We start from the raw sequence: 14529 nt of genomic DNA, 5'->3' as shown, positions 1-14529 counted from the left end.
GCAACAAAAACGTCCTTTTGATTTTACATGAATTTTTTTCAGGACTTTTTGTTTCTCCAAAGATGCTAATTTAGTTATATGATATTATGATTACATGTATGTCATTTTGTTCGGCGTCCAGTTAACTATAACTATAATTTCTATACTCTCATATTTTTACCGAGTTTTTGTGGTCAAGATTCAGAATAAATTAAGAGTATTAACAATATCATGCTTTGACAAATAAACACGGAAGACTTTATTAATAAGAAAACACTTGTCTATTGGCAGAAGTTCAACACCAATTTTTCGTTACCACCATAATAAGTGGTCTAAGAATAAACTTTCAGCAACATATAATATAGAAGACACAAATTATAAGTGCAATTTATCACCCTGAAATTTAACTAACACACTAGTTCAATCTTTATTTTTATTAAATGTGCGCTTATATCAAAATGCCTAAGTAATGGGGCTTTGCAAGATTGAAATCGTTTGTTTGATTGTGAAGAAAGGAAACCAGAAGTAGAAAGGAGAAGACTTAATAATAAATAAACAGAAGATAAAAAATTAGAAACGAATTGACAAGGAGATAATATTGTCTGATAGCTGCATAAATAATAAAGGGTAAACACGGTCTAAAACAAAGAAAATGCAGTCTTAATGTTAATTCAAAGCAACCCAACATGAAGCATAAAATAAACCAAAGGAGACAAAACATAGCCGTATTGATCTCATAGTAGATATTAAAACTATTAATTTAAGTGCTTAAGATGGCAGAAGCATGAGGCTAACTAGATAAGAAAACGCTGGTGAGAACCATCTGGGATTCCATGGATGCCTTAAGTAGCTTTAAGCCCTGTACGTAACACATTAAAGGTTATATTACAAAGTTGGAATAGGTTACGTTTAAATGAGATGACGGTAAGAGTAGAGATACCTCAGTAATGCCAAGTTGAACGACGGTTTCTTTCAAGACACCAACATCCTTGATATTGAAGCGGTTAAGCATGGTGATGCTGGATATTGTTGACATGGGTTCAATGACAAGATCATCCATTATCATGTAGGTTATCACTCCTTTCACAAACCCATTGTCGTTGTTGTTATTACTGTGACCAGAAGTATCAACCGTCGTGGCTTTGAAATAGTTTATTTCCGTCGTCATACGGCCATTACAAGAACCGGTGCTACAAATAGAATTGTACACATCTGTTACAGCACTGCAACCGCAATGATTGTTGCACTTGTAGAACTTTAGAGTTATCTTGGAGTGGTTTGTAGCAGATGAAGGGAGGAGGCCGGAGATGGAAGGTGAAGAGCCAAGAATGGTTGGATTAAGGATAAGATCCTTAGATCGGTTTGGTTGAAAGTAATCATGGTTGAGGTTTTCAACGCTGGAATAAAGATTTCCCAAGCAACCAACCACAGCTTCCTTGGTTAAAAGCTTGATGACGGTAGCAAGTGGCAACTGAAGCAAGGTGAAGAGAAAATCCACCACTTGCTTAGAAGCTTCTGCAAACAGCACTTTCTTACTCTTTGTGTCTATCAGAAGCTTCATACTCAAACTAGTTTTAGTGGATGTGTTGGTCGTCATGGTGCAGAGACAGAGTATCGAGCAGTAACTAACTAACTATATATCTGAATCTGAATGGAGTAATAATTGGTGAATTTTTAAGGGAGATATATAGAGATGGAGGGAAGTTCGAAGGAGTTACTATAGTGGATGGTAATCCCCGTTCAATTGCTGCATGCGCCTCAAGAGTTCACACCGCTTACCTTTCCAATACCACTAATAGTTATCTACTTATCTCAACTCTTCAAAATATCTTCAACAATTGTTGTTTAATAATTAAACCTTATCCCGTAGTTTACTACTCTGCTTCATCACGTCCTTCTAATAATTAAACCTCTTACATTGTAATATTATATATTCTCATTGTATATCGACCCAACCACAATAATAATATCCTCTTTTCAGGATTGTAAATTCGAACAAGGAAATGTTAAATGCCACATCATAATAATAATAAGGGAAGTTCTATAGTGACAATAATTTTTGTGATTAAAAATGACATATTATAAAAAATTTAACATCAAAATAATTTTTTTAATTATATTTATAATTATTATTTTATTATTATTTTTATTTTAAAAAAAATAATTTATTATAATTATTTTTACTAAAATAATTTTTTTATAATTATTTTTATTTTTTAATTATTTTTTGGGTAAAACACTTATATAAAGCAAATCAATACCAATATTACATAAATCATCCAAATCAAACAACTTTATATGAATATCTCAAACGATACTTCTATATAAATCGAATTAAATTAAGAGTCCCGCTAAAGAGATAATGAGGTATCTATACAATATGTACAATGGGCTGTTTATTTGACTCAATATGTATTAATAATGTAAATTAAACATCATTATCCCTAATTTCTAGTTGCCTGTTCAGTTTTGTGATATCTACTCCCGATTTACCCTAAATTCTTTCACATTAACCCTTTATCACCCACTGTTACCTACCCCCAAAAAACCCCATTGTTTGTTCCGCAGAAAAATTCTCCTTTCTCCGTCGCCTCGCCGTATGCGTAGAAATATGCATTCCACCACTCTGTTTCTGCGCGACGTGTAGCCTCTGTTCCTGCCAACCAGAACTGTCGCGCTCCGCCTCCTCGCACCAACACCCTCGCCAGAAGAACCTCCGTCACTCCTCACGCGACCGAACATCCGTGACCTGCAACTGTCAGCGTCACCGACATGAGTTGCAGGCCCAAACCCCCCGCGCTTGCGTCATCCCAACGCTAGCCTACTGCTTGGGTCTTATTGAATTACTTGAAGAATAAACATCCACGAAAACTGAGAAAGTGAATATCCAAAATCATACAAAAACGAACATCCAATGTGAACGTGTATAAATAACAACAATCATAACCAGCAATCATGGTCTACAACTAAGCACCAAAGAATAACCATCCACATTCACAAAGAAAGTGAACATCCGACGACGGGAAGAAGGCACAAACCGGCTGCGACGGAGGTGCTGGACGTCCGGGTTGCTGCAGTGGCGCGAGCTCGACTCACACAATATGCGCGTCCTCCTACGTACGGTGGCCTGTGCGGACAACGACGACAGTCGGAAGAGTGTCGGCGCGATGTCCGACGGTAATTGGTAATCATGGCGGCACTGTACCGGCTTTTGCTTCGAGGAGAGAGTGAGAAAAGAAGTTCACACCATATTGAGAGAGGGAGGTAATCCTAATTTGATTCCATAACTGACGAGAATCATGATTTGATTCAAATTTTAAATTGAAAACTACTCAATATTAATTAATTACCTCTAATTTAATTATAATTTCAATTTAACCCTCATTGTACACATTGTATAAAACATACATTGGCTCCTCATACTTTTCCTTAAATTAATTCGAATTATACAATATAGTAGTAAATCGAAACACGTTGATTCGAATTACATAAAAATATTATTTAAAGTATAAATCGAATCAGTATGGAACATTGTTTGAAATTTTTTTTGGGAGCAATTTACGTAAATAAAACAATTTGAAAGAAAGCTTACGCAAATACAACTTTACAAATTACCAGACACATTTGCAACTTTTCAATTTGTATGTAAACCGCTACACCCTGTCGCGGTTTACGTTTAGAAACACTAAGAGCATAAACCGCTACACCCTGTAGCGGTTTATAAAGGAATAAATGTATAGGGTAATCTGTGGTACCCTGTAGCGAATTTTATTTGTGAAGATTGTAAGTGAGATAGAGAGAGAAAGTAGAGAGAAGTTAGAGTTTCCAAAGGTTGGGTTTTGTTTGAGTTTCTTGGAGCAATCTTTGCAAGTGGAACCATGGCAGATAAAAAGCGCTTGTACCGACTCAACGGCGTTGCTCACATAGCCGGCGACATCAATGAAAAGGTAAGTTTCTTTATCCTCTTTCATTTGGTTAATATTCGTATATTTATTTATTTAGTATTAAGGAACTTATAGGCTAATTGGAAAAAACAGGACCTTAGTTTAGTTTTTAACATTTATAATCATATAAAAATATTTTAATATTATTTATGATAATATTATTTTTTTCTAATTTTATTTAGTTGTTTCCTATTTATTTTTTTTAATTAATTTCTATCCCTATTATTATATAAAAATACTTTAATATATTTTACATTTACATAATAACATTATTAGAATTTAATGAGGTGTTCTTTATTTTTGTCACAATATACAGCTGAATCGGTGTGTTTATAGCGTTCACAGGTAACAGAATATGCCGTTACATGATAGAATCATACCCTATTTAGAGAAGACTGGGTTGTACCACTTGGCTGGGCTGCCCGTGGATGGACAGCCTGTTTCTGGGTACCTGATTGACTTCCACTTGCATATCAAAGGGGGCAGACCGGCGTGGGAGTGGTTCCAGAAGTTATTTGGTGAGCTTCCGCCACCGGAGAAGGTGAAGCAGTACATGGTCCACTTCACATGGTTCCATGAGGGGTTCAGGATGTTACCCGCTGATGCTTCTGAGGAGACTGTGCGCATATATGCACGTGTATATATTATGATGCTTCTCTCGACTCAGCTGTTTGGGGACAAGAGTGGGAATCGGGTCCACATTCGATGGTTGCCATTTGTGGCAAGACTTGACGACATGGGCAGCTTTAGCTGGGGGTCAGTTGCGTTGGCATGGCTATACCGATGCATGTGTCGGGTGGCCAACAGAAACGTGACCAACTTGGCTGGTCCCTACATTTGCTACAACCATAGATCTTTTGGCAGTTCCCCACGCTCAGGCCGCAGGGGTTTGACCAGTTCTCTTTTCTGTTGGCATCCAGGTATCCGTTAATACATTTAGTCTTTCATTCTTCGTTACAAGTTATTAACGTTCTACATCTGAAATTACACGTTGATGTAATATTACTGTCATTCAGGTGGGCCACTTACTTACCCACGTCTGATGGGAAGGAACAAAGAATAGTTCAGTTTCGCCTTGCATTAGACTGACTGGGTGGTCGAGATGTAAGTCATTTGTTTGTGTTTTCAAAATTTATTAGTTCTTCCCCCACTTATCTGTATATAGTGTTACAATGTTGACTGCTCTCTTTGCTTTCAGATTGTATGGGAGCCTTATACTTCGCTTGATGTACTTGCAGTCATTCATCCGGAGATACTGACTGAGGAGAACAGTCGGTTATGGCGGGCGGTCACTAACCTGATATATTTTGCAGTGATTAAGTGGCACTAGCTAGGTAGATAGGGTATTTCCACAACTCGGTGGCATATAGCATGTGCCTGATCCAGCTCTGAATATAGACTATCTTCATAGTAAGGACGACAGGGGTGGAGATAGATAGTTTTCCTTTTACTATCGGACATGGCATGAACATTGGGACCAGTGGGTTACCTTTGTGTTGAGTACCTGGATTGGTGGTATATATCGAGTAGCACATAGGATTCCATCTTGCGTGATGGCCAAAAGCAAAGTCCCGCCATACTTGCCATATAGATGAGTACTGTCTATGCTGACCAAAGGCTTGCAATGTCGGAAGGCTTCAATCCAAGGAGGAAATGTCAAAAAACGATGATGAAAGTACATGGTAGAATCATCAACCTGATCACCAACTCAAACCGGAGAAGTCTTCAACAAAGCAACGGTTCCCTCCATAGTAGACTGCACACCAAGGATCCAACAGGATAGCCGGCATAGGACTATTCCCAATCCCCGTAGATCTATGCTACTACCTTCTGTTTTGCCAACCAGGACTTCTTGTAACTTGGCCTGAAACTATACGTTGCTTCGGTAGCTTCTTGCAGCACCTTAATTGATACCGCCGCATCAACTCAAACCAGAGGAAAGATATTCACACAGATGACATGATGATCAAGCTGTTGGTGGTCACTAGATATTGATGTAGCCAAGCATGTGTGTAGTCCGTTGTACCGTCGAACTTCCCAGGTGCTCTTTTGCTGCCGAAGGCTGATGCGAATCATCCACGTGCAAACTCTACCGAACTTCTTGCACCTCCCATGATATTTAAGATGATCTGACTCTATCACCCTTTACTCAATACTACGGCGAATGCTGTAATCCTTTACACCTAGAACAGCTTTCTCCTTACTTTGGAAAGATTGACCAACTTGAAATTCAACTGCAACATTTTCCTCGTGCAATCCTTGACCCCAAAGGTTGGAATTGTGTCCGGCGGTTGGCCGATGGCTTCCAAGTTCAGGGTAAAGAAGTGTGGAGGATGCTGATGTGTGCCATTACTTGACGGCACCTAACCTGCTGCTGGGTTTTTCGGAATATCATCGTCACTGTCCCAACCAATGTCAGTAGGATCTTCATCCGAATCATCCTCTCGCATCGCATTTTCAACCCAGATCTGGTTCTCCCTCATGTCCAACATCTGGAATCGGACGGGCTAAAAAAACTACCCCAATTGCACCACCTGGACGATTACCCAACAAACAATCAGGTGCAACGATAGACATCAAGGTAGAAGCACCACCCATCATAGTCGACTGAGGATTCGGCGCCGATGCGCCAAGAACTATCGATGCCATGTTCCAACTTCACAAACAACTCGTGTATCCTCACTTTCTAAAAACTCGGGCGACAATGAAACAACACCTGCATATCTTCATGGGACCCTATCACAAATGTTTCATATTTCACTCCGGTTGACACAATCGCAATAGGAATCTTATATAACAACTTCTTCACCCACTTTGTGCTGCACACGCCCAACTTCTCCAATATACTGATTTTTAGATCTAACAGTATATTAGATGACCTGATAAAAACACTCAGTGGTTCTCTATCGGTAAACTTTACACCGTGATTTTTACTCTTTTTTTATTTTTCCAGAGTAATGCACTAACACTAAAAAGCTCTCCTCACTCTCCATTCTAAAGATTTCAATGAAAATGACACACACTACACAAATAGCTGGGTATATATATAGGCATTTTCAAAACTGCCACGCCCTTCATAAATCGCTACAGGGTATCGCGAATTACCCTTGCAGCTTATCTATTCATAAAACGCTACAGGGTGTAGCGGTTTAGGTTATTTCATCTTCTAATGTAAACCGCAACAGGGTGTAGCAGTTTACGTGTATGTTAAATCCGTTTTAGGGTGTCACATTTTACATATAAATTGAAAAATTACAATTGTGTCTGCTCTTTTGTAATGTTGTATTCTGGTAAACATTCTTTCAAATTATTTTATTTGCGTAAATTGCCTTTTTTTGTGACTAAATTGTTTTTTAATTGTGAATGGATATACATATACATGTAGTTGGTGGAATTAATATTCAACAGAACTCTTAAATTTTATTTTAAATTTTAAATTAGTTTTTAAAAATTTTAATTATCTTAATTTAGTTAATTAAAATTTTCAATTTGAACTCCGTTAGGGAAATAATGGAGAATCTTTACAATATATACAATGGGCTAAAAATTTGGCCCAATAACGATAAAAAAAAACCACTTAAATTACTCAAATTAAAAATTTTATTCAGCTATTCTAAAATTTTAACCATCTTCTATACCCTAATTTACCAACACTCTTGCTGTTAGCAGGCTAACAAATTCAATAGCTAAATGGGACACAAGAAGCACTCAAACGGTGTTGATGCAACCTTTTTCTCCTATTGTGATAACTGGAGATCGAATGAGAATGAAAGAATTAGAATATGGAATCATGAAGGGGCAACATCAACGAAATCATGAATCATCATCATCAACATGAATATCAACACCTCAAGAATGATGAAAAAGAAGAAGTTCGATATCCCTTTGACGATGATGCTTACTCCAGGCAGGATCGGGAGTGCAGCGGCCATGGAAAAGTACGGAAGGGGCTGCGGAGGTATCCGACTCTTCTACAGAAAAATAAGGTACTGTTTCGGTCGGCAGGAACCCCGCAACGGCGTCGGGGGTGGATGCGGCGGCGTCGGCATAGTCTCTGGGACCTGGGGGATAGCGGCGAGTTTTGGGATGAAACAAAGGTTAAGAGATTATGGTGAAATTGAAAGTAATTGTATATTTAAATGCTAATCCTAAATTTTTAAATTTTAAATTTTGAAATTAAATAATTAATTAAGAATCTGATATTTAATTTTTAATTTTCCTTTCTTTTTAAATTCATTGTATACATTGTACACTAATATTATTGTCTCCTCATACTTTCTCTTTCAATTTTTATTTTATAACTCATTTTAGCTCCACAAAATTTTTAATTGAAAGAATATATATATATATATATATCAAGTAATTAAAATTTGTGCATTCACATGCATGCTTATATTATAGATAATTTTGCCAACTAATATATAAAAGTAAAAGGTTTGATGCTTTAAGGTGTGGCACCACTTCATAATGTAAGGCAAATAGGCAATGTAATTAGAGAATCTTGATGTGAGTTATTAATCTCCACCGTTAAGAACTCTTACAATAGAGTTTTGATCTTCTTTATATTTGTTTTGTGCACCAAATTTATTTATCAGTATTTCTTTTGATTAGAAAAAATTTATATTAGACGCGTGTCTTTTTTGTTTTTGAGTTGAAAATATATATTATTTAATTTAATATTATAAAAAATTTGAGTGTATTTAAAATTTATTACTTTGAGCACTTGATTTTATTTTTTATTTCATTAAAAAAATTTTAGTTTAGCTAGAATTATCACTAAATTTATACCTCTTGCTATCAGTGGAGGATTTTTGTTACTGTTACGGTCTGGCCCAAATCACTCGCGGGCCGGCCTGACCCGAGCACCACCCAATCTGGACGGTCAGGATCGAGGCGCCCAGTTGCCGACCCAGATACGCGTCCCTGACAGCTTTGCTACAGCTATACGAAGGAAACATCGAAGGAAGTGGGCCTGTCATTGCAGGGCCCACCTCTGACACGGTATATATGGGGAAGGTCCTACCCTTCCCCCAAGGTACGTCATATACTATTCAACCCTTTTTCACCTGCACACTTGACTGACTAGAGCGTCGGAGTGTCCTTGCAGGTGACACCCCCCTCCACACGAAGAGTTTGGGACGTCGGCTGCACCCCCTTCAACCCAGCGACCCGGAACCAGGCGATTCCCCCTCTCATCAATCGAAGTACCAACCCGAACCGTCCGGTACCAGACCTACCAAACATTGGCGCCGTCTGTGGGGAGCGTCGCCTGAATGGATGTTATACTGGGCCCAGGAGGAACAGGCCGCGAGACCGAGCGCAGAGCGGAAGCCTCCGCGGCTTCTCCTTGGCAGCGCACGAGGTCCCCTCCAAGACGAACCACACGATCACCCGAAAGGCGCCCCTTCGGGGGAACTGGCGACAACAGTGCCAGAATAATGCAAGAACTACGTCACAGGATGCAAGACCTGAAGCGCCGGCTGACAGACCGAGAACATCGTCAACAAACTCCCGAACCGAGCTACTCCCGCTCCCCCTCGAGAAGCCGCTCCCGACGAACAGCTAGCCCACGGTCTGAGACCAAGAGTGCCAGGGAGGGAGGACGCGCAAGAAGACGCCACGACCCCATCATTTACACCAGGCACGATAGGCGTACCACAGAGCGAAACCGCGAGGGCGCTCGTCGGGAGGACGACGAGGGAAGAACAACCAGAACGCGGGGACCAGTGATAATGTGCGCAACCCTATTCCATCATTCCATCCTTGAGGTCCGGCTGCCAAAGCACTTTGACAAGCTAACGGACATGAGGTACGACAGAACCCAAGACCCGCAGGAGCACCCCACGGCTTTCGAAGCCAGAATGAACCTGGAGGGAGTGGGAGACGAGGTAAGGTGCCGCACTTTCCCGGTCACTCTGGCGGGACCTGCAATACGGTAGTTTAATAACCTCCCGCAGGGCTCGGTGACCAGGTTCTCGGACATCAGCCGTGCCTTCCTAGCCCAATTCACAACCAGAATCGCAAAGGCAAAGCACCCAATCAATTTACTTGCAGTGACCTAGAGATCCGGCTAGCCGACCAGGAAATACCTAGACCGATTCAACGATGAGTCTTTGGAGATCGACGGGCTGACGGATTCGGTTGCAAGCTTGTGCCTGACGAACGGACTTCTAAATGAGGACTTCAGAAAGCACCTCACCACGAAGCCGGTGTGGACAATGCAGGAGATCCAATGTGTAGCCAGGGAGTACATTAACGATGAAGAAGTCAGCTAAGTCGTGGCTGCCAACAAACGGCAGCCCTCTTACAACCAAACCTGGCATCACGGGAGCGGAGAAAGACAAAAGGAACACGCTAGGGACGGCGGTCCGAGTAAGACTCCCAGGCCGTTTCCTCGTGTCGGGAAGTTCACTAATTACACTCCCCTCACTGCGCCGATTATGGAAGTTTACCAGCAAATAGCCGAGAAAGGGATCTTGTCGAAGCCCCGACCTCTGAAGGAATGACCAGGGGGGGAACAGGAGCCTCTACTGTGATTACCACAAGGGCTACGGGCACAAGACACAGAACTATTTCAACCTGAAAGACGCACTGGAGCAAGCGATCAGGGATGGAAAGCTAGCCGAGTTCTCCCACCTCATTAGGGAGCCGAGGAGATGGAATCGCGACCACGAGGGCGAAGACAAGACCCGGGCCGCAAAGCAACGCCAAGAGCTGGAGGATAACGACCATGGCCTTACCATAGTGAACGTAGTAACAGCAAGAAACGCGGTGCCTAGGTCGACATCGGCACATAAGAAAGACGCCAAAGTCCTGGCGGTTTCCACATCCTCTGCACGAAGCCCCAAGAAACTTCCATCCATTTCATTCGGCCCGGAGGACCAATGGTTTGACGAGGTCGTGGAAAGCCCTCTCATGGTCATTACGGCCAGAGTGGGAACCGGCCTCATCAAGCGGATCCTTGTAGATACGGGGCAGACTCGAACATCATGTTCCGCAATGTGTTCGACGCCTTGGGCCTACGGGACACCGGCTTAAAGACTCACCAGCACGGCGTTGTAGGGCTCGGCGACCACTTCATCAAGCCGGACGGGATAATCTCTTTGCCGACCTCCGTGGGACAAGGCCAAGGGAGAAGAATGGTAATGGCAGAGTTCGTGATCCTACGAGACTCCATGGCCTACAACATCATCCTAGGGAGGAAGACCATCAACGACCTAGGAGCAGTCATCAGTACAAGGATGCTGATAATGAAGTTCATAACTGAAGAAGGATCAGTAGGGTCTGTAAGGGGAGACCTAGAAACGGCAGTCGCTTGTGACAACGTCAGTCTCTCGTTAAGAAAGAAATCCAAAGAAGCATCAGGAGTGTTCCTCACCGACTTGGATGCCAGAGTCAGCGACAAGCCGAGACCCAAACCAGAAGGGAACCTAGAAAAGTTTAGAGTCGGCGACATGGAGGAGAAGTTCACCTTCGTGAACAGAAACCTCCCTCACGAGCTGAAAGAACCTCTAATAGAAATGATCAGGGCCAATGGTGACCTATTTGCCTGGACACCGGCTGACATGCCAGAGATAGACCCCCAACTCATGTCGCACCATTTGGTCATCAAGCCAGAAGCCAGACCAGTGGCCCAAAGGAGGAGGAAGATGTCACAGAAAAGGGCAGAAGAGGTGGCCAAGCAGACGGCCAGCCTCCTCGAGGCAGGATTTATCCGGGAACTTGACTACTCGACCTGGATGGCTGTCGAACGTAGTCCTGGTAAGAAAACACAATGGGAAATGGAGGATGTGCGTGGATTATTCCGACCTCAACAAAGCATGCCCCAAGGATTGCTACCTCTACCCAACATTGATGCACTCGTCGACGCGGCGGCGGGGTACCGGTATCTGAGCTTTATGGATGCTTATTCCAGCTACAATCAGATACCGATGCACCAGCCAGACAAAGAAAAAATAGCATTCATAATGCCAGGAGGAATCTATTGCTACAAGGTAATGCCCTTTGGCCTGAAGAACGCGGGGGCCACATACCAAAGGTTGATGAACAAGATATTCAGTGACATCATTGGTAAAACGGTGGAAGTCTACGTGGACGACATCCTTGCCAAGACCACCCGACCCGAAGACCTTCTAAGCGACCTGGAAAACGTGTTCACGGCCCTCCGACGACACGGCATGATGCTCAATCCTCTCAAGTGCGCCTTTGCCATGGAGGTCGGGAAGTTCCTAGGATTCATGATAACCCAAAGGGGGGTGGAAGCCAATCCTGAAAAATGCCAAGCAATACTCCAAATGAAGAGCCCGGGCTGCGTCAAATATGTCCAGAGACTGGCGGGAAGGCTCACCACGTTATCTCGCTTCCTTGGGGCATCGGCAGCAAAGGCCCTACCTTTCTTTAACCTAATGAGAAAGGGAATAGCATTTGAATGGACCCCGGCATGCGAAGAAGCGTTCAACCATTTCAAAAAGATCCTTGCAACACCACCTGTGCTCGGTAAACCCATGGTCGGAAAACCGCTCTACCTGTACCTAGCTATAACGGAGGAAGCGCTGGCAGCAGTCTTGGTGCGGGAAGAATGGAAAGTTCAACAACCGATTTACTTTGTGAGTAAAGCGCAAGGAGCAGAACTTAGGTACAACAAGTTAGAGAAACTGGCACTAGCGCTCCTGACCTCTTCCCGCAGATTACGGCAATACTTCCAAGGTCATCAAGTGGTCGTAAGAACGGACCAGGGAATTCGTCAAGTGCTCCAGAAACCCGACCTAGCGGGAAGGATGATGACCTGGGCCATCGAGCTATCCCAGTACGATTTAAGATATGAGCCTCAACATGCAATTAAGGCGCAAGCAATGACAGACATCCTGGTGGAAGTAACCGGAGACCCAACCGAGGACACGGGCACACGGTGGAAGCTCCATGTAGACGAAGCCTCCAACCAGACGTCCGAAGGCGCCGGGATCATCTTAGAAAGCGCAGCCGGAGTCATCTACGAACAATCGGTCAAGTTCGAGTTTCCTGTGTCGAACAACCAAGCAGAATATGAAGCTCTTCTAGGCGGCTTGATCTTAGCTGGGAAAGTCAGGGCTACGAGGCTAGAAGTAAGCAGCGACTCACAGGTCATCACGTCGTAAATAAATGGAAGCTACCAAGCCAGAGACTCGCTGTTGCAGAAGTACTTGGAGAGGGTCAAAGAACTGAGCAAACAGTTTGAGGAGGTCACAGTCCAACACGTTCCGAGGGAGAGGAACACACGGGCAGATCTCCTATCCAAGCTAGCGAGCACGAAACCTGGAACCGGCAATCGGTCCCTCATTCAAGGCATCACGAAAGAACCAGCAGTTGCCCTCCACCTGACCAAGATAAGCCCCTCCTGGATGGACTCTATCACTGATTTCTTGCAGAACGGCAAACTCCCTGTAGGTGGGAAGGAAGCTAAAGTATTAAGAAGGGAGGCTACCAAATACACGATCATACAAGGCCAACTATTTAAAAAGGGACTTAGCCAACCCTTGCTGAAGTGCCTACACACCGATCAGACGGACTACGTACTTAGAGAAGTCCACGAGGGGTGCTGTGGTCACCACGTCGGGGGCAAAGCCCTAGCGAGGAAGCTCATCCGAGCTGGATATTACTGGCCATCAATGATGGAGGACTCCAAGGAGTTCGTGAAAAAATGCGTTAAGTGCCAAGAGAACGCTAACTTCCACAGAGCACCGGCCACCAAACTGAGCCTGATGATGTAAACCCCGGTTAAATTAGTAGATAATTAGTTAATAAATTGAGATGCAATTGAGAATGATGTGGATGTTGATGAATTATAATTGAATTATTTATATGGCTTATGAATTTGAATAATCTGAAATACGAGATTCCCTGGATTAAGTGCCAGTTTATGAACATTTGGGTTTTGGATATGTATATATATGTATATATGTGTGTATATTCTCCGGCCAGTCTTGACTTCGCAGGCTGAGTTAGGAGCTTGTTATTTTGTATCTTTGGCACTCTATTCCTACTTCTGTTATCTCAAGTTTAATAGTTATGGTTTCCTTAGCACGCAGGTTAACTCGTTCCTTGAGCGTTGCGCCTTTATTGTGCGATTTTTTATTTTTCCTATCCTTCAAGGCTCCTAGCATATTATAACTCTTCTGCTATTATATGTACTTATTTTATTTTAGAGGTCGTAATACCACATCACCTCTGTTTTACGACTTAAGCGTAAAGCTTTGTGTGGTAGGGTGTTACATTAATGGTATCAGAGCAGTTCGTTCCTATAGAGCCTGAAAGACGGACTGATTGTGCTTCTGTGCATTCTCTGTTTATGTGTTTATGTGCTATTAGGATATCTGATTGATATATATGGCATAAACGTTTGTGAGCATGCATTTGGAACTTAAAGCATTAGACCTGCGATATTGAGACTGATCAACTTAATATCACTTGTTTGGTGTGTATAGGGACCAGATGTCGACTCGCGGACGCGGTCGCGGGCGAGGTAGAGGTAGGACAGGCACTGTTACTCCTGTACCCACAGGGACTGATCCAGTAGACTTTATGGCTGTCTTGGGAAATATGGCTGCAGCTATGCAGGCAACAGCTGAGG

At 42.7% G+C, this 14529-nt stretch overlaps 1 protein-coding gene across 1 annotated transcript; it reads right to left on the bottom strand.

Moving 5' to 3' along the window:
- On the bottom strand, window positions 798–1683 carry LOC107616233. The gene has a single exon (XM_021112540.1). It carries the CDS (start codon window positions 1574–1576, stop codon window positions 860–862), a length of 717 nt encoding a protein of 238 aa, XP_020968199.1. The 5' UTR covers window positions 1577–1683; the 3' UTR covers window positions 798–859.

Source organism: Arachis ipaensis, chromosome B09 (genome assembly GCF_000816755.2).
Source record: "Arachis ipaensis cultivar K30076 chromosome B09, Araip1.1, whole genome shotgun sequence".
Classification (NCBI taxonomy): domain Eukaryota; kingdom Viridiplantae; phylum Streptophyta; class Magnoliopsida; order Fabales; family Fabaceae; genus Arachis; species Arachis ipaensis.
This window is presented reverse-complemented; position numbering and strand designations above follow the sequence as displayed.